Source organism: Osmerus mordax, chromosome 7, assembly GCF_038355195.1.
Source record: "Osmerus mordax isolate fOsmMor3 chromosome 7, fOsmMor3.pri, whole genome shotgun sequence".
Lineage (NCBI taxonomy): Eukaryota > Metazoa > Chordata > Actinopteri > Osmeriformes > Osmeridae > Osmerus > Osmerus mordax.
In genome coordinates this window covers 8,744,485-8,764,841 of record NC_090056.1, presented here as the reverse complement: position 1 = coordinate 8,764,841, position 20,357 = coordinate 8,744,485, and the positions used below count along the sequence as shown (strand labels likewise).

General features: G+C 49.7%; 1 protein-coding gene across 7 annotated transcripts in view; it reads right to left on the bottom strand.

Moving 5' to 3' along the window:
- Positions 1–20,357, bottom strand: part of hspg2 (heparan sulfate proteoglycan 2) — a 78,029-nt gene that overhangs the window by 3,282 nt on the left and 54,390 nt on the right. For 2 of the 7 annotated variants that reach the window (XM_067239857.1, XM_067239852.1), the window contains exons 45-81: positions 17,645–17,704; positions 15,635–15,757; positions 15,355–15,525; positions 15,138–15,280; positions 14,794–14,871; positions 12,923–13,058; positions 12,576–12,727; positions 12,256–12,400; positions 11,539–11,682; positions 11,166–11,300; positions 10,832–11,013; positions 10,269–10,464; positions 9,928–10,107; positions 9,474–9,734; positions 9,225–9,387; positions 9,039–9,136; positions 8,603–8,869; positions 8,358–8,470; positions 8,095–8,245; positions 7,865–7,981; positions 7,642–7,659; positions 6,316–6,400; positions 5,879–6,023; positions 5,543–5,645; positions 5,301–5,410; positions 5,004–5,112; positions 4,581–4,679; positions 4,193–4,414; positions 3,780–4,024; positions 3,497–3,668; positions 3,210–3,332; positions 2,724–2,780; positions 1,625–1,700; positions 1,418–1,496; positions 471–541; positions 233–316; positions 43–146 (exon numbers count right to left, since the gene is read on the bottom strand). In XM_067239857.1, the coding sequence (XP_067095958.1) occupies positions 43–146; positions 233–316; positions 471–541; positions 1,418–1,496; positions 1,625–1,700; positions 2,724–2,780; positions 3,210–3,332; positions 3,497–3,668; positions 3,780–4,024; positions 4,193–4,414; positions 4,581–4,679; positions 5,004–5,112; positions 5,301–5,410; positions 5,543–5,645; positions 5,879–6,023; positions 6,316–6,400; positions 7,642–7,659; positions 7,865–7,981; positions 8,095–8,245; positions 8,358–8,470; positions 8,603–8,869; positions 9,039–9,136; positions 9,225–9,387; positions 9,474–9,734; positions 9,928–10,107; positions 10,269–10,464; positions 10,832–11,013; positions 11,166–11,300; positions 11,539–11,682; positions 12,256–12,400; positions 12,576–12,727; positions 12,923–13,058; positions 14,794–14,871; positions 15,138–15,280; positions 15,355–15,525; positions 15,635–15,757; positions 17,645–17,704 (4,917 nt within the window). The other 5 variants (XM_067239853.1, XM_067239856.1, XM_067239855.1 and 2 more) reach the window with 5 other exon arrangements.

Below are 20,357 nucleotides of genomic sequence, written 5' to 3'. Positions count from 1 at the left end.
AAAAGCGTCTGCTAAATGAATAAATGTAAATGTAAATGTTACCCAGGTATATGCTGCCTTTGGTGTTCACCATAAGGCTCCTGCCTTTTGACTGTCCGGGTCTAATGTCTCCTCCATCTACCCGGATGTATCCATCTTTCCCAGTTCTGTCCGAAGAGGAGAGAAAGCCTTTGTTACAAGCTCTGAGCTCTGCAGGCAGGGCTGGTAGGATGGTACTGGGGCTGCACTGTACCTGACTGCTGTGATCTTGTGCCACTTGCCATCGTTGATGACCTCCTTGGAGATGATCTCTGCCTCCCCACTGCCCAGCTGGTAGCTGTGGGCAGAACACACATTCACACAGGCTCCCTCAGACTAGGGCCTACCAGCACTGGTGCAGATACACACTGTATCTACACAGCGGGCTTTATGGGGGCGGTATTACATTGTATACATGCACGCGTCACATAATGCTGACAGTGATGATTCACCTGAAGACGAGGTGTCCGTTTTGCAGACCGAGGCTAATGAAGTCCTTGCCCTTTCCTTGCTCTCCCAGTTCCTGGAAACAAATCGTTTTGATGACAAAGCTGAGCAGAAGGTGCAGGATATCCCAGTACTATACTTACATCCGATTGGACATGGCTTAGTGAGCCTGTTGCCCACTTAAAGCTGTGAATTATGATTATTTTACAACTTCTCACAGTCCGAGGCAGATGGCTCCAGGTTTGTAAATGCTTTCTAATTAGCATTTTACACATATGGAACATATTCAAACTGTGAATTCTGACCTGATCCAAACGTTTCCGTGGTAACGTGTAACACAAAACAGTTAATCACATGTCAAGCAGTGGAGTCGTCATGTACACCATGCATTACAAGATACCACATCTAACAAACACTTGTACATTTCAAAACAAGCTGTTCTCAGTTACAGATACAAAGTACCATTTCGAAGCACCATACAGCACTGAATGCGGGGAGCACCCGTTTTAAGAGGTACGTTAGCACAGGTGTTTAGGGGCGGTGGATACCTTTTTACTAGCATGCATCCTGCGTACATGACGCGGGCCATTGGTTTCCTGAGGAAGATGGAGGGGGAGTTAGGGTGACAAAGCACAACCAGGCAGCATGCAGTGGTGGAGTCAATACCATGCCTTATCAACACAGGTCTGGCAGTCAGACAACATGCTTAACAATCACACGAGCTGCAGTGATGAAAGCTGAATATTAGGAGTCAGACAGGGTGTCCATGTGATACATATGGGTGAATATGAGAGCATGGCTGAAATACAGTGTTTTACGACACTTTACCAAGTTATTACACGTGGATTAGGCAAAGAGGTGGTGGTGTGTGTTAGAGGGGCTGGGCAGGTGGGTTGGGGGACGTGAGGGACGTGAGACCAGAACCAGGACCAGGACCAGGACCAGGACCTACCACTCCATGCCACAGGATCAGGCCCTCTGGGGAGGTGGTGTGGACCTCCAGCTGAATGGTCTCTGGAGAGTCTTGGGAGCTGGAACAGAGAGCACGGACGATCACATCAGAGACACTGACCGACTGGAGATCAATCCTCCCAGGTAGGGAGCCATGGTACCTCCACTTCCAACAGCTATGGGAGTGGAGCTGGGAGAGATGACTTACCTTCTGGGGAAAACAGACCTAGGAAGATCCAGGTAGCCGTTGCCTTGGAAACCAGCTGCATACGGAGAGGGGGCATCTACCAAAACATAGTGATTGACATGTGATTGGTCTGTGAGCTGTGACCTGTTAGCTTCTGTGTTATAGCGCCCTCCGATGGCAGTGGACGTAGATGTCACCTTAGACAAACAATCTCAGTTAGATACGACAACATTAATGTTAAAAATAAATATAAGAAAAAAACAATGACAACTGTCATAGTGCAATTTAGTAAGTAGATGTTATGTTACAAAATGCTCCTGACGTCAGACACATTTTCCTCAAAACTGGGAACTATTGTGATTCAAGATTCAATTGTTCCAACAAACAGAGCGCAATCAGACAACATTCCCGTCAGTCCAAGTCATTCCTCATTCCTCACACACTGTGTCTATCCCGCCACGAGACACAGGCATCTGAAAGCTGACCAAACCACGGATCCATGCACGTATCATCATGTACCCAGTACTGCAGACCAACTCATAAGAGAGTTAAACCCTGCTATCACATAACAAAGTACTTTCTGGAGAAACACTTGTACTGGTTAGTAACGGACAACATCCCTGCTCGTGTTCCCTTCGTCTCAGTTCCTAGCCTAAACACAAGGACAAAGGCGCCATCTTTCTCTGTTTTGTGACAGGTAGATTCGAAGGCAAGAAACGAGAGTTTGTGTTGCAGTGAGTAAGTACGACAGAAACTGTACAAGACGCTGACGGATATTTAAAAAGGGGAATTCTACATTTCTACTGTCACACAGAGCGACTGTACTGTATGTCCATGACCAGACCAGTGTCTGACCTGAAAGGCAATGATATCTTACTCCATTCTACGTTAGCCTGGAATATAGAATTCCCCTCTCCCAACATTCCACAGGATAAAGAACCCGTCACCAGTTAAATACAGGTGCAGCGTTTGATCTTTTTGTGTTAGGAGGACGGTGGGCGGCGGATAGGGGCGGGTCTGGGGGGGGGGGGGGGGGGGGGTACAGATGCCCCCGGGGTCAGACAGCCGGTCCTCTGTTAGTCACGGTGTTGTCAGGCATTCTGAGGTGATGATACTGTACCATTGGCCCCGCTACCCTCCAAACTCCACAGGGCCTCGGAGAAGCTGGCCACCTGCCCTGTGTGTGTGGGACACATCCACGGAGTGAGACACACTTCATCACATGTACGCTACACACAGCGCCCTGCTGGAGGCTCGTTCTCTAGCTGTCTGATGTCGCTGGCTGTGGAGAATCTATCTGGTACGGATCTGTTCCAGGCCGCAGCAGGTCTGGAGAAGCTCCCGGCTGATAAAACGCCCCCCTGGGACAAGCAGGCATGTCTACAGCTCTGTCAGCAGGACCCAGAAGGACCATCCGGAGACTCTAACACGTGTCTACTTCTGTCCAGAGCAAGACTGGGATCCTTCACAGAATGTCTGTATCCCCCCGATTATGACGCCACCATCAATACAATCCTCAACAAACATGCCCCCACAAAAGACAAACGCTGTAGATGAGTTATTTTGATGGAAGTATGGCCACAGGAAGGAAGAAGACAGCACTTACGTTCCACACAGAGGGGTCCCTTGAAGTTGGTAGCACACTCACACTGGCCGCCGACACACTTGCCATCGTTCATACACTGAGAGTCCCGCTGACACACGTCCCTGACTATCTCACAGCGCTCACCTGGAGGGGTACACACACACACACACACAGGTTCAGGAGTGAAAGGTGAGGGGTCATACATAGATCATATAGCAGGCTGGTGACCAGAAATAACAGCAATGACAACAGTCATTCCTAAATCCATCCCAGTAGGATCCTTCTTTCTGGGACAGTATGGCGCTCACCCTCAAAGCCGTCCCTACAGAGACACTGGTACTCATACTCTGGGCTGGACAGGCAGCTGCCTCCGTTCAGACATGGCCGCCGCTCACACGGGCTGGCGTCCACACACTGGCTGATGGCTTGGCTCTCTGTGAAGCTGTAGGACAGGTCCACCTTCTTACCATTGATCGACAACTGGACAGGGCAGAGGGGGTCAGAGACATGTTTTTTGTTTTTGTTCTGGGGTGAGCAATATTTGATGGATTATGAAACAGTTGTCGTGGTTTCCTGTGTCCTTGCTCTGACCTCTCCTATGCAACCGTCGAACAGCATGCTGACGTTGGCCGGCTTGGGCAGGATGTCCATGCTGGGGACCCCTCCCAGGAACATGGGAGTGTGGACGTTGAGGCCCTGGGCCTTCCCCGGGGAGGTGCGTCTCTGCTCAGGACCCTGGTCCACCTTCAGGTAACCTTCCTTCTTAATCCGCTCTGCTGTCACGCGGTGCCACTGGCCCAGGGAAACAGGCTCCACGCTACGCATGATGGCTTGCCCTGGAGGACAAAACCAACCCACCACAGGTTAACGCCTCTAGTGACAAGCCACATCTCTGATTCACTCCTCATGATGATGGACTGATTAGGATAGTTTGTTTTATAAGACCACAACGCAGAGGAGACCAAAGCAGCACAGTATGGTTGACCAACAACAGTGGGACTGACCTGTGCCCAGCTCGTAGCGGAACTCCACATGTCCGTCCACCATGGAAACAGCCACAAAGTCTTCCACCTTCATCTTCCTGTCTCCACTGAAGAACATCAGGCCGTCCAGGTCCAGGGGCTTGAACTCCAGCACGATGCGCAGGTCGTCGTGGACGTTGGTCAGGGGAGGATAGGCGATGTACGACTTATCACCGTCAAACAGAGGCGTTGTCACCAGCTCTCCTGCAGGACATCAGAGGGAACACCTACTGTGAGCAGTTGAGCTATGTTTGAGTGTGTAGGGCCAGAGGTCTGTCTACACTACCAGACCTGACAGGGCAGACCTGTCTCTATTCATCCATGAAGAACATGGGGGGGGGGGGGTACTAGAAACCTTTCCTTATCTTACCATCCATGCATTTGTTCCCAGACTTCCCCAGGTGACAGCGGCAGTCATAGCCCATCCCAGAGGGCCGGCTGATGCAGGTGGCATCGGGTCCACAGGCCTCTGTAACAGTCACAGACACAAACACCTTCAGTAACCCTCGTACTCCCACTGTCCTCAGGCTACCTCGACGCTAGGTGGTTTGTTGTTTTCTTTCTATTGTCCTATGCACAAGAACTGTTTTTAAGTTGTGTGTACGGACTGGGTGAGCTGCAAATTAAATGCCCTTATTGTGATAAAGCTGTCTGACCTGAACTGAACCACTCTGATGTTAAAAAGGACATGCAGTCACCCTGACATTATAGGAGACTAACCCTGACAGAAATAGCAGCCTGGTTTACGAGTAAACAGGAGACGCACCAGAGGAAGGACCCAGACCGTGTTTACCTGCGTGGCAGTGGACGGAGGTGTGGTGCTGGCAGTTGCTGCCTGTGAAAGATCTGGGACATTTACACTTGTACAGGCTGGCCTCCGAGTCCACACACACGCCAGCGTTCTGGAGCAGCACAAAGAAAATCCTGCTTCAGTTCTGGGACCAGGAGCCACACCACATCATATGAACTGACAAGGAAATCCTCACAGCCCTAGTGTTACTTTCAAAGCCTAGAGTTCCTCCAGGTCCTGTTTTTGATCAGAACAGGATAGTGTAATGGTCGTGTAACAGTGGTGTCTGTGTGGGCTGACCTGACAGGGGCGGTCCTTGCAGGTGGGACAGTTGGACACGCCTGTAGAGCTGCGATCCAGGTCTTTGAAGATGACCTCCTCCCCCTGGATGATCAGCTGGCGAATACAGCCTACACACCAGCACAGCACATCAGAGGGTTAGACCACACCCACACACAGACTGACAGGGGCCTGGCCCAGCACCAAAGCAGTGCAGTCACAGTGCTTGAATGGTACTGTGGGAACATGAGCAGGTCTCTCACCGACGAAGCCAGTCTTGATGTCAGCAGTCTTGGCCAGCTGGGTGTAGTTGGGGTACCCGCCCACATGCAGCTCCTCATTCAGGTCCAGACCCTGGAACTTGCCCTGTAGCATCACACAGGAAACACGAGTGAATTAATCCAAACATTTAAAAGAATGAATTTGATTGATTCATTATGTATACTGTATTGTATTTTTGGGTGAGCGAGTCCCATTTACGACAAATACTGTGCTACTACTGTCTGCATGTGGCGTTTGCAAGACATGTTGAAAGATATGTTATTTGAGTGAAATCTCAGTTTAAGGTGTGTGTGTGTGTGTGTGGGTGGGTGGGCTACCTGGGAGCTGCCGTTGACAGGTGTGCCTCCGTCCACTATGATGCTTCCCTGGGTGAGGTTCCGGTACAGCTCCACTGTGTGGAACTCCCCCAGCTTGATAGGGGTGGGGTAGCGGATAGTGGCCATGCCTGAGCCCACATCAAACCTGAGAGGACACGTGTTCACGTTACACGATCGCCATCACCATACAGAACAGCCTACACCTCATCATTAGCATCATTAGCATCATCATTAGCATCATTAGCATCATCATTAGCATCATTAGCATCATCATTAGCATAATTAGAATCATCATTAGCATCATTAGCATCATCATTGGCATCTTCCTCATCATAATCATCAAAGACATCATCATTTTCGTCCTCTTCCTAATCATCAGTAACATCATCATCATCTTCCTCCTTTTCATCGTCCTCGTCAAGGTCTCCTAACCTCACCTGAACTCTGGCCGCCCACCCACCAGTCCCAGAGAGATGAAGTCTGCTCCTGTGGTCCTCCTCTGGCCATTATAGATGATCATCCCTAGCAGAGTAGAGGAGCCATAGTTAGCATGGTGCACACACACTGCCGCACACACTGGGAGGAATCACGGGAGAATCAGATGTCATTCAGTCTGAAAGCTAATATATGGTAAAGCAACATGCTACAGGAAGGCCAAGGCCAGGCCAAGCAGGGAGCAGCCAGGGTCCCTGAGCTGCCACCCCTGGGCATGTCTGGGCATGACACTGCATCTCACACGCCCACTGTCACACTGTCACAGGTCACCAACCTCACACACGCTGCATGCCAAGCACATGCTAACCGATCAAGCCACTTGTATTATCATGTAGTCAACCATGCATCCTCTCATAGTTTGCACTGCATGTATGTAAAGTATGTGTTCTATACTGTCCTTTCATCTTTGATCCTGGAAGTGAGGGACCAGGAATAAGAGTTTAGGGGGCTAGAATGAGCCTCAAGTCTGGTTTGTTGAGGATGACCACAAATACATACCTGGGAGTCAGTGATGTATGGTTTAGCAGAGGTCTCTAACTCTGTTCCTGGAGAGACACCTGCCTGTAGGTTTGTGTTCCAACCCCAGTTGGGAACTAACGTAATTCAACACATCAAAGCAAATTATTTGAATCTGTGTGCTAGATTGTTTTGGGGTTGAAAACATACAGGAAGGTAGCTCTGCAGGAACGTGGTTGGAAACCCCTGTTAAAGATGTTATATCAACTTGTTTCATACTAAAGCAGCCCTATTCCTCCTTGGGCTTTTTGAAACATTCAAAATTATTATCATGCCCTTGCAAACGTAAAATAACGCTGCAAGCAAAATTATATCATTTTTCATGCCCAAGGAGGACCTGGTATCTGTCTACTGTAGACCCCCACATCAGAGCTGATACACTTCACAGTACGGTCTCAATACCAAGGCTAAGGACAGAGACATGGTAACACTGCAGCAGTGTGATCATGTACTGTTGAGAGTAGGAACTGATGCAGTTGGAGGAAGCATTACTGTAGTTCATTCTGTCCATCAGTCACATTCAATAGCACGTTCATATCCATGTCATATCACCAACAGGCTAAAGACGGCATCAACCAGCCAGAACATCCATCATGCCTATACAGGCCATTCTTTCTGATAGCAGCCTATTGTTCCATCAGGATCCATTATGAGTACGTAGGCTCCGTGATACTGGTAGCTTTGCTGGTTAGTCCAGACAGCAACACCAGAGTCAGTGTTGAGTTAGCTCTCAAGCACTGGGACTCACTCACCCGCATACAGTATGAGACCTTCCCACCACATGAGGTGAGAGAGGGAGGGAGACAGAGGGGGAGAAAAGAGCGAGACATCATTCACAGGGAAAACGTGATATCAAACAGAAGTCAAGATCACAGACATTACTAACTCAATGTCAGTACAAAGATCAGTTGAAACAACACAAACAATACATATCATTTAGACAGAAGCCACAGAGCATTCTCAGGGAGTCCCCACCATCCACGTTGTCCGGTCTGAAGGTGATCTTGATGCTGAAGGCCTTGTACGAGTTCTTGATGGTGGGCAGGGTGAGGTACGACAGGGGCTCCTGGGTGAAGTAAGGCATCACTCTCTCTGGAGAGACAGCACACCGAGAGAGAAGGGGTTAGACACAGAACGGCCCTAACATGTCTGCGTGTGCTGTTTTTGGGGGGCGGTTGTGTGTGCGTGTTCCCTGGTGGACTGACCATGCACCGTGAGGTTGGTGAAGGCCTCCACCCGGCCCTGCTTGTTGATGGCGGCGCACACGTACGTCCCGGAATCCTCGTGGGTTACCTTGGGAACCGTCAGGATGCTGCCGCTGCCGTTCCCACACTTGGGGGGGAGTTCTCCATGCAGCTGGGGACATCAACCGAGCAGTCATGGCCACGCCAACATACCATAATGTGCAGATCAGTGTGGCTGGTTTGTTCAGTGGAGCAGTGTGGAGAGGGGGGTTGTCCACGGTTACCTTGGACCATTTGATGTCTGGTTCGGGGTATCCTGTGGCCACACAGGGCAGGACAGCATCCGAGCCCACTGTCACCTCCTTGGTCTCTGGCAGGCCTGCAATCTGGGGTAGGGCTAGACACAACACATACACTCAGGTTATCATATGTGTGTGTGTATGTGTGTGTGTGCTTCCACAGACGTGTGTGTTTAGGAAGACAGTAAGTATAGACACAGGGGGACTAGTATACTCCACAGTGCACTCACACTGGACACGCAGGTCCACCTGAGACTGGACGGAGCCCACGTCGTTGGTGGCGGTGCAGCGGTACTGGCCGGCGTCCTCCTCCTTGACCAGCTCGATCCTCAGCATGCCCCCCTTCACCACCACGTGGGCGGGCAGGGAGCTGCCCACCTTGCTCCAGCGCACGGTGGGCTGGGGCTCGCCGATGGCCTGGCACTCGAACTCCACCGAGTTCCCCACCATCACCGTCTGGACCGACGTCCGCACGTTGATCATGACCTTGGGCAGGGCTGGAGCGCCGGGAGGGGGGGGAGTTAACGTGATATACGATCAAAGACCTCATATCAGAATAAACTTCTCTACATCACAGCTAAGACAGACAGGCAGACGGACAGACAGGCAGACAGACACAGACAGGCAGACAGACAGACAGACAGACAGACAGGCAGACGGACAGACCTTGGATGGTGAGCTTGGCTGTGTCCTGGGCCTGGCCATGCACGCTGGTGGCTCTGCAGATGTACACGCCCTCGTTGCTCTGCTCCAGGTTCTCAATCCTTCAAACAACACACACGAGATCAGGACATGATAGAACCACAAGCCCTCATATCGGTAGTGTGGGTGGGTCTCGTGGGTCAGGCTCACCTCAGGACCCCGTCTTTGACATGGTGGTTGGGGGGCAGGGCGCCGCCCTCCTTCAGCCACTCGACGGTGGTCTCCAAGCCGCCCGCAGCTGAGCAGGTGAACTCCACGGCACTGCCCCGAGCCTTGACCTCCACCTGGGGGGACACGCGCACTGCCAGGGGCGCTGGAGGGGAGGGAGGGGGAGATGGGGAGAGTATTGAATCTGAATCCATGTAATAAAAGGGAGACTGAGGTGTCCACAATACTTACATCTGACAGTGACTTTAGCTACAGTCTCACTCCTGCCCACTGTGTTTGAGGCGACACACTTGTAGGAGCCAGCGTCCTCGGCGGTTGCCAGGTTGATCTGGAGATCCCCCCCCTGCAGCTCAGCCCTGCGGGGCAGGGTGCCGTTCAGCTTGGACCACTGGTAGGACAGGGGTGGGGTGCCATGGGCCAGGCACTGCAGGCGGATCACCTCCCCCACACGCACAGCCACATCATCGGGCAGGGAGGTGGCGTAGGGAGGGGCTGAGGGCCAGAGACATGAGTGGTTATGGTAAGGGGAGAGCCTATGGTTGGTAGCACATAGAAACACAATTTGTTGCTGTTGCTTTGTCATTACTAGAGTTTGTGAATAATTAACTAGTTTGTTTGCTCGTAAGCAATAAACAGTGGGCTGGATTGAGGGATAGGAGGATGAAGGAGATGGAAGGACACTCACTCTCCACCTCCAGCATGATGGTGACCTGACTGGTGCCCAGGCTGTTGGTGGCATTGCAGATGTACTCCCCAGAGTCCTGCCGCATCACGTTGGGGATGACCAGCTGGTTGTTCACTATCTGGTGGGTCCAGGGCAGTGGGGCTCGCAGCTTGGACCAGGTGATCTTGGGCTGAGGGAAGCCTGCAGAGGGAAAGGCTGCTATTTACTTATCTACTAAGATGACTTGGATCGAAAACTTTTCATCTCTAAAGGTGTGTGTTGCTGAGTCATGCTGCAAACTACAAATCCCTGTTCTCCTCAGTAGTGTCTGTGTCCCAGAGGCTGGCATCAGGGAGAGTTACCGTGGGCATCACAGCGCAGGGTGGCCGTCTGGTCAGCCACCACCACTATCAGGGGCTCACGCACCGAGGCTCTGGGTGCCGAGGGCAGCAGGGGGCCCCCCTCCACCAGCACCTCCACTCTGGTTTCTGAGGTGCCCTCGTTGTTGCGTGCTGTGCACACGTAGGTGCCGCTGTCCTCGGGCCTGGCCACCAGGACCTGGGGGAGATCCAACCATCACAAGGGAGCTCATTGGTTTTGCCAGGCAGACAGTTTCATTCCCATTTGACATTTGATTCGTTGAGCAGACAATTTTAGGCGACACAAATAATGCACATATAGTACAGCAGAAGACCAAGGATCAGAAGTGCACAGTTCTAACAGCGCTTCAGTGGTCAGAGTTAAGGAAATGTCTCCTAGCCACATCGTCTCATTACAGTCAGTGTAGAAGCCTGTGTCATGTGGGAGTGCTGAATGACATGACAAGACAGCCCAGGGTCAGCTGGTCATCCCAGGGTCAGCTGGTCAGCCCAGGGTCAGCTGGTCAGCCCAGGGTCAGCTGGTCAGCCCAAGGTCAGCTGGTCACCTGCATGACGGCGTTGGACTCCATGGGGACAGGGCTGCTCAGCATGGTCTTCCGGTTGCTGTCCAGGCGGTGCCAGGTGACAGATGGGCGTGGCTCTCCGGAGGCCTGGCACTCCAGGTTGATGGGTTCACCCAGCCGGACTCTCACCGGCCCCAGGGGAGTGACCGATGCCACTGGAGACTCTGGAAACACACGACCCAGGATTCTCACAATCTACACTTCACTACACACCCAGTGGGGGTCGATTGTATATAGTGAAAGCAGATGCACATATTGTAGGTTGTATTTGCATGGTTTGTTTGTGTGTGTGTGTGTGTGTGAGTGTGTCAGGTACCTTTGACAATCAAGGACACTATGCTCTGAGTGATGCCAAACAGGTTGCTAGCCACACAGCGGTAGGTGCCCTTGTTGCTAGGGCGGGCATTGGCGATGGTGATGACTGAGCCGTCAGGGCCGACCTTGACATTGTCTGCAGGGATGGAGAGGTCAAAGGTCAACCAGTCTATCAGAGAAATCACCTCAGACTGAAAGAGTGTAATGTCCACATTAGACTATCCTTTACAGTACATGTCTCTACATGTTCCTGCAACTATGTAATAGGTGGTTCATAGCTACTGGTGGGTACAGTAACATTAGGAATCATATGGACTGTTACATATGCAGAGCAGGTGTACAGTATCTGAGAGTGTGTGTGTTCCTCTGCTCACCTGGCAGGGGCTGGTTGGTTGAGTGTTTCCACTCCAGCCGGACAGGCTGGGCTCCACTGTAGACCCTGCACCTGAAGCTGGCCGAGTCCCCCTGGCGCACGGCAGCACTGTGGGGCTCGATGGAGATGATGGGGGTCTGGAGACCTGCTCCACGCCAGGGAGACAGGGGGACACAGGGGGCGACAGGGGGACACACAGCATTAGCCTCCTGGAGAGACCCTGTCTCCTCATCATTAACACGAACTACATTCCTGGTAGCGTGGATCATAGTACGTCTACAGAACGTTTTTACATTGTATTCATTTGGCATACTCTTTCATCCAACCTACACTGTCACCTACAAATATTGCATTCAGAAAATGAAGGTTTAGAAAGGCTTAGTTCTAACAGTATTTTGGTTTCTGGTTGTAACATACAATGACAGTATGTACTGTATGGCAAACAGAACACTTTAGATTAGACCATGGGACAGTGTGATGAGGTCTGAGGTCACTGAAGGCAGGCAGGGCTGGAAACAGGAAGGCTCCACCATAGCAAGGCCCGGAAATCTGTTGATTCCCTGCTGTGGATTCTGACTCTATCAGCCGCAGCCAGCAGATTAGTCACAAGGCTAGTTGAAATGTCAAGTCTACTTAGCTAATAACTCCCTAAGACTCCCAACCCACCCGACATGTCTATATCTATCTGGGCTCCATGGTTGCCTGGCAGCAGACTTACGTGAGGAGGAGGAGGTGACGGAGACCGAGACGGAGGCCTGGCGGACAGGAGAGAGAGGAGAGCCAGGGTTGCTGGACACCCTGCAGATGTACTCTCCAGAGTCCTCCACGCGGGCCTGCAGGATGCGCAGCTGGCTGCCCAGGACCTGCTCACACACACGGGGAAGGACTTATGGCTGAAACCACTCGACTGCTTTATCCACAACTGGCTTTAATAAACTAAACCTAAGCATATCATGTACATTTATACATTCAGTGTGTGTGTGTGTGTGTGTGTGTGTGTGTGCGTGTGCGTGTGTGTGAGGAATTCCATGTTCCCACCTGGTGATTGGAGGACAGCAGGCCGCTGGCCCTCCTCCAGGTGACAGGTGGGGGAGGGTTTCCAGGGACGAAGCAGTTGAGGTCCAGACTGTGGCCCTCCTGCACGTCAGCGATGGAGGGCTGGATGGAGATGGGCGAGGAGATGCCGTCCGCTACACGGACACAAACACGCAGGGCTTAGAGCCCCTCTCTGAAAACATACATCTACCCACAACTACCTACAGTACATCCATCCTGTGGAATCCAGAATCCTCTTTCTTGTCGAAAGCACAAGAGTCACTGAACAGTCCCTGGGGAGACACACGGCCCCTACATCACCGGTCTGTTAGCCGTGCCTGACCTCTCACCTTTGGTCACCGTCACCTCGATGCGAGCCTCGGACGAGCCGATGGAGTTGGTGCCGACGCACAGGTAGGCGCCGCCGTCGGTCATCTTGATGTCGGGGATGAGCAGAGTGCCGATGTCCGTGCGCTCCATACGGGTCTAGCGAGGGAGCAGGACGAAGATGAGGATGAAGATGACGAAGACCATTTTCCAACACTCAAGAACACTCAACCCTAAATACAGTTCACCAGGTACAGTACGGAACAGTAACAATACATATTGTTGGAATATACCACCTTTATCTCTACAGTGCACCCAATCAATTCATACATACATGTACAGTGTGCAATAAACCACTTCACTCACCTTTTAGTGCAGATAGAGCACAAGAGAAAGCAGGCATACCTGACAGCAGCACACACCAAATCAACACTAAGGCAATACCAACACAGAAGCACTGAGCGGTGACGCATGGACCTTCAGCTCACGGGACATTGTTATGCAGTGCTGTTTGTGCGCTGACTACATTACTATGTGTTTTTTGGAGGTATTGCGAAGATTTGAAATGATTCATCGCTGGAAGGGAGATCAATGTTGACTTGTTCCGTCAACATTACTACAGTGATTTATATGGTTAAGTCTGTTAGACGTGAAAGCAAGTTATGATCATTGGTGAATATTAACACTTCTAATAAACTAGCAAAACTACAGACAATGTCTTGGAGAAGTACGTAAATACTAGCGGATGAGGATTTTAAAATGACAAGACTGGGTACAGTTAGGGAGTTGAGACATATAAGACGTGGATCACATAGCAAGCAATGTGAAGCAGCTCTTTCTGCAGCAGTGAATGGAACCACTACCAGCTAGGTTCTCAGACTGGTACTTCTTGCTACCAGTCACAGCATCATCCCATCCCCCCCACAGCATCCCTAAACGGCTAGAACTGATTTCAGCTCATGTATATGTGTGTGTGTTTCTGCGTGTGTGTGCGAGAGAGAGAGAGAGAGTCTGTTTGGGATGGTCTGCTGTGACACATGGTCAGCATGGTCTACAGTAGCACACACTTGGAGAGGGAGTCTAGGAGAGGCGTGGTCTCGGGTCAGGGCTTACAGTATCCGGGGGGAGGGGGGAAGGCAGGGTGTGGCCTCCGTCGACAAAGCTGCTTAGCTGGGGCCCAGTCAACCGTGAGGGTGGGGGCTAAACTGCGGCGGACCCGGGCTCAATGTGTGTCTGAACCCTTTGACGAGTTTTCAAAGCAAACCCGTTTGCCAGAGCACACAGTATTTCTGCGTGGCCGCACGGCAGAGCCCGGCTCCCCCTGGGAAAAGCTGACACAACGCAGGAGCTCTCTGGGGCGGAACTAAAGAGCCCCCCCGACACCCAGCACCCTCGGCCGTGGCGTAGAAGACACGCGGTGCCGAGGGACTGAGGCTAACCCCTTAGGGGGACAGAGGGCTGCACTGGCACAGGGCACGGGCAAAACTATGTCGGACATACCTTGGTTTAGTCGTGTCAATACAGTGAACAGAATGGAGAGAGTCAATTGTTGGTTTAAGGGGAAAAACAAATATGTGAGGGATGGTTTGATGTGGACAGACCGATTAGAGAATGGAGGATGATGGAACATTTATAACATCAAAGGCAACTAGTCTAGACCATACCATAAGAAAACCAGCCTCATGGATACAACAACAATAAGCTATGTTTCTTAGGCCACGAACACCACACTAGCTCTAATGGAACAGAGAAAGCAGCTATTTGCTTGTAGTTAATGACTTGGCGGTGACATGAGAGCATGCGTTTAGTGGACAGCATGTTGAGGCGAGGTCAGTAGAGGACAACAGGTGGGAGGTAGAGACTAGACATACGGACAGAGGACAGATGGACAGACCTGCAGCTCGTCAATACGTCTCTGTAACACATCGAGACTGTTGCTTTTAAACTGATGGAAACCGTGAGAAGGAATGGCCTGAGCAAAACGTCAAGGGAACAGGGTGGGATGAAAAAGGGAGGAAACAAAGGAAGAAAAAACAAAATAAAGAGAGCATGATCAAAATACTGTTCAGCCATATTCCGTCACCAACACAACCCTCACAATTGTTCCGTTACCAACACAACCCTCACAATTGTTCCACAGTTCCACAACGACTGTACAGTTCAATGTGAACCACAGGCTCATCTGAGCTGCTTTGAAGCTATTCATTTTGTTCAGGCCATCACAGTGACTCCTCTCACCTGCGGGGGGAGCGTTCCTCCCTGTTTCCTCCAGGTGAGGGCGGGGCTGGGTGCGCCTACTGCCCTGCAGTACAGCCTCAGGGTCTCCCCTTCATGGATATCCACCCTCTGGGGGCTCACCTGGACCTGGGGCAGACTGGCACCTGGCAACACACACATGCAGAGAGTCAGGGACCGTACAGAGAAGCTGTTGGGGCCCTGGGGAGAGAGTGCTGACCTGTAGGAGCAGATGTACTCTGCAGGTAGAGGAAGGCCCTGGCCGTGTGCTCTCCGTGCGTGTTCAGGGCCTTGCAGGTGTACTCGCCCTCGTCAGAGCGCTCCACGTTGGTGAAGGTGAGAACTCCTCCACGCACCACGGCGTTGTGGCTCAACCTGTTCCCGGGACCTCCTAGCACAAGTTTCTCTTTTCAGTAACTTATCAGGACGGGATTTGAGCACTGGAGCTACTAGTGTAGGCAAACACCTTTTGGCGTCATGTTTTGTTGACAATCCCTTACCGATCCACTCAATGGCAGGAGTGGGGTTCCCTGTGACAGTGCAGCGGAACACTGCTTGGCCACCTAGCTGCACGGTCAACACAGGGGGGGTGACTGTGGCCACTGGCTGAGCACCCTCCGACGCTGCAGGGAGAGAGACGGGGGTCATCACGGCTCACACAGAGGAGACTCTTGTGGGTGTGTGCTGAGGACAGAGTGGCACACTGCAGCCAGCAGAGGACAAGGGACATCTGAGATCTGAGACCTCAGTTTGTTGGGCCCTGGACTTACCTGAAAACTGTCCTCCATATATAACAAGTACACATAAGTACACATAGCTAATCTCAAATGTATACTTTTGTGGGAAGTGCAGTACAAATGACACTCCACATAGTGTATGGAGAAGATACTACACCGTAAATGTACTTCCTACTACTACTTAAGGTTCGTTCTGGCCTGAAAATGTATCATACAAGGCCCCTGATTCATCAGCAGTGTCGTTACGCTGTCTCAAGGCAGACTAATGGAAGGGTGTAGCAGGGACAGCAGGGAGGGTCATGGGACTGTGGAGGGTGATGCATCCACACCCCAACCCCTTGGCAGCCTGGGTCCCTCACAGTCCACAGGCCAGATGAGAGGTGGCAGGCGGGCCTTGGCAAGGTCTCTGGCCACACTGCCCTCTGCCAGCTTGGTTAGCCGCTGAGCCCCACATTCAATCCCATATGATCCCCAGGAGACAGAGCCAAAGAAAGCCCTCTTTCAGTGGCCAGGGAGGATGAGTAGACTATCTAAGCTGGGAGATAAGCTCCAGTCTGGGACTCACTGACCCTTAGATGGACTTCCTAGACAGGCCTGATAGATCTGGACTTTGTACGCTATAAAGCATTGTGTAAGATGCTGTACAGTATGTGTAAGATGTTACCACATGGAAATATATTTTGCAAGTTCAGTTTTCTAAACACAAAGTCTTTGGGCTTGAGTTTAGTAACTCTTTGGAAAGCCCCATGTTATTCAAGGTAACATGATAAACCCTAGAGGTTATCATGATGTAGTGACTTGGCTCAGTTGAACTTAAATCCTTGTCAGGCACTCTACTCAACAACACACTAGCTTGTCAATATACACCAGCTAGTACCACCACTTCTACATTCTAACCCATTCACTACATGAGCTGAGGTTTGTTTCAGGGTGAAGGTGAACAAGATGATGGAGATGGTCTGCCTGCCATCTGGAGTTGTGGCATGCAGCCATGGTGGTGGTGATGGATGGATGAACCACAGTATGATGTTTGAAGCACCCAGAGACATGACCTTTGTCTGGGAGGACCAAGCAGAAGCAGGTGAAGGAAAGTGTGGGGTCTCCTCTCTCTGTGTGTTGAGAACCTCCAGGAGCACCATGGGTGTGGTGACGTCCATGGTGTTATGTGTGAGTGAAGAACTAGGTGGCTTGAGGGTTTTCTGAGGGACTGGTGTTGGAGTGGGCTGGTACTGAAGTCAACATCGGAGAGGAGTCTTCCACATGAAGGAGCATGCACTGCTGCAGGGCCCTGAGAACCAGGAGAACCAGGAGAACCTGGAGATGCTCATGTACACCTGGACACTCTGACAGGCTAGTCAGGGAATCACAACCAGGGTTGTGCATCGTATAAGTATCATGTGGTCTTATTATTTACATACACTGTGCCTTTAAAAATACTATGAAAACTAATTAACCAACCTACTACTTAGCTACATCAAGAATAGTAGCAGAAGTCTACAGTATATTTGAAGACACCTTCTAACAAAATGTATGGATTATTATACATATAATAAAAGGATTTGTTTGTATCCTATCCAGTATTTCAGAAGTGTTTGGTGTGTACTGAGTGTATACGTGTGTTGCTGTGTGTGTGTAGCTGCTGGGCAGGGTAATGTACATGGGCATCTCCAGGCTTCTGAGTCCATGCCAAGGAAGAAGAGGTCATGCGTGAGTGACAGAGAGGAGAGGGAGGGGCCTCCAGGGTCCCAGGGAGAGGTGGCCATGCGGACTTACGCGTTCTATGTCCTTCAAACATTTCATAGGCTGTGTAAAACATCTGAGTCTGTGAGGCCTCTGGAGATGGGGGAGGGGTGGGAGGGGAGGGGACAGGCAAACTGACAGGTGAGTTTCCAGGGAAACGGTGGGATCCTGGGATTGGCTTCCCCCAGTATTCCTTCCACAGGGTCTGCCCGACCACACCTCCCTCCAGAGTACCGGCTCTGCCATCCATCCTTGTGGGGACTGACTTGGTGCACGCAATGGCCCACAATGCACCAAACACAACATACCACAACAGAATAATCTGCAAGGTGCTAAACTTGAATTCAATTTGTACTGGATTCCCATAATGAATGCATACAGATTTGAAGTTATAAGCCTAATGAGGAGAACAAACTGTACTGTACCGTCCATATTGCCCCCTTCCCCCTTTCTGTACATTTCTACAAAACCCCCTCTACATGTCGCTGTGGGTAAAAGTGTCAGCTAAAAACTATCTATAAAAATCTATTATATGTACATACTGTAGGATCCCCCTCTTTTACAGGCATAGCCTTCTGTACATGGTTGTATTTCTTTCTCATTATGGGAGGGTACCATCAGATTCAGAGTTTCTGAATTCACACACACACACACACACATACTGTACCTGTGGATGCGTAAATAGAAAAATACCCCAATAACTGTGTTAACAGTTAAGTAGTCTAATGTCTGGGACAATACTGTTAGGTATTTGGGGGTGGGGGTGTGACACATGGCCCTTGGCTGTGTGACTTTGTGCTTCCATACCCAGTACAGGATTAGGACTCTGATGACGATCTATAATGACACATATCGCCATGTTGTAGATCCACACAATGGGTAGACACTAGATGGAATAGTGATTGTAATCAGATACATTTGTTGGCAGAATATATAATGCCCAACAGTCTTCTGTGTTAGTGATCCTGTGGATTCAAAGTCAGGTTATTTCAGATGACAAGAACAGAGACAAGAACACAATGACACAAGGATGGGGAGACATGGTAGAGCTCACAGGACATGAAGCCAAAAAACTGAGAGTCAGAGACATGCATGTTAGTAGCACAAACCAGCCGTAAAAACTTTACTTCCATTGAACCATTCTACTTCAACCGTATACAGCTTGTGGTTTAGACATTGGTGGTTTGAATAATATGTAGGCTTTGGCAGAAGGAGATTTATCATTAAGTCAGCCAATATTACAGTATTTTCCTCCAGACAAATCTGTTAAATGTTTCCAAAAACCCTTTCTAATTGAATTACCTCACAACTGTTTCACTCAAGTTAGATTCCCATCAACTTATCCATGATCATCAGCTTTAATTAAATGTCTCTTTAGCATCACACATTTCACAGTTATGATAAATACAATACATAGTGATATTTGTATATTACATCTGTTTGTTATTCTTAAAGTAATTGAAATGAACCAAGTTAGAACAACTTTACAATAGCACCTTTGAATATCTAAACATAATTTGGTTCTGTTGTTAGGACAGTGGTTCAGCAAGTATAAAATGACTAGCTAGAATGATGAACAAATGTCAAAGAGAAATCGTTGAATAATGTATTTTTCTCCTACTGCAAAATGATTTTTTTCTAGTTTTATTCAAAATAAAAAATAAACTGCTTAACAAGACTTTTTAAACATTAAAAGGCACTGACAGAACACACATTAAATGACTACATAGACATTTTATTCTGCAGTCAACTGCATTAGCATTCTGGTGCCATTTCTTTTACATCAATCACTAGCTAACTACAGTTAAAAAAAAATATTTGTACATTTGAACAACACATGTTGATGAGATTATATGTTAGCAAAGATGTGCTCTTGATTTCAAAAAGTTTGCCAACTAACAAATAAATGCAACAGGTAACCTATAACAGACAGTATATTTAATATGACCAATATTCAATATCATATCCAGATTTCAAGTCAAATTTGAAATATGCTAAAGTCTAATCACTAACCAGAAAGCAAACAAAAGCTTTGCTACCCATGCTGTGGACCCATCAAGTCCAAAGCTAGAAGCAGCAGCAATAACATACTAACTTCACTAAGTTCAACCACAGGCTCACCCTGCTGCACGGCTGGTAGCACCATTTAACATGTTAATAGAAACATTCATGAGAACAGTAGTTTGTACAGGTTTCCTGTCTGTCACTGTGTGATGATGTCACAGCAGAGAGAAAGCTTGAGGGGGGACATAACACCAGTGGACGCTACGGTTCCAGCTCCAGTTGTACCTCACTGGTGGTGCAACACAGACACTAAGTCTTCTTTCATTGTCAGTCAGTCCCGAGTGACTAGGCAGCCACAGTGTCACCCATGGATCTCATCCCCCTCTCCTGCTCAGTGGGAAACCCCAGGGTTCCCAGGGTATAAAACACCACTCCCACACCCTGCTAGCAGAACACTTGGGAGTGCCAGTACCATTGATTAAGAAGAAACCAAACCACCACCGATGAATCCCCAGGTGAGCATAGCAACAGCTAGAGATTAGACAGAATGTCACCAGTAAATCCCAGACAGCTACAGTACAGGTAGCTCACTGATCAGTGCTGTGAATGGGCTACCTGTACTTTAGCTTGGTTGGTTGGTTCCTATGTGCTGTCTCTAAACTGCCATATATCAGAATATAACAGACAGTATTTGTGAGCAATCTTTTCATCATTTTTTGTAACTGATTGTTATTCAACAAAA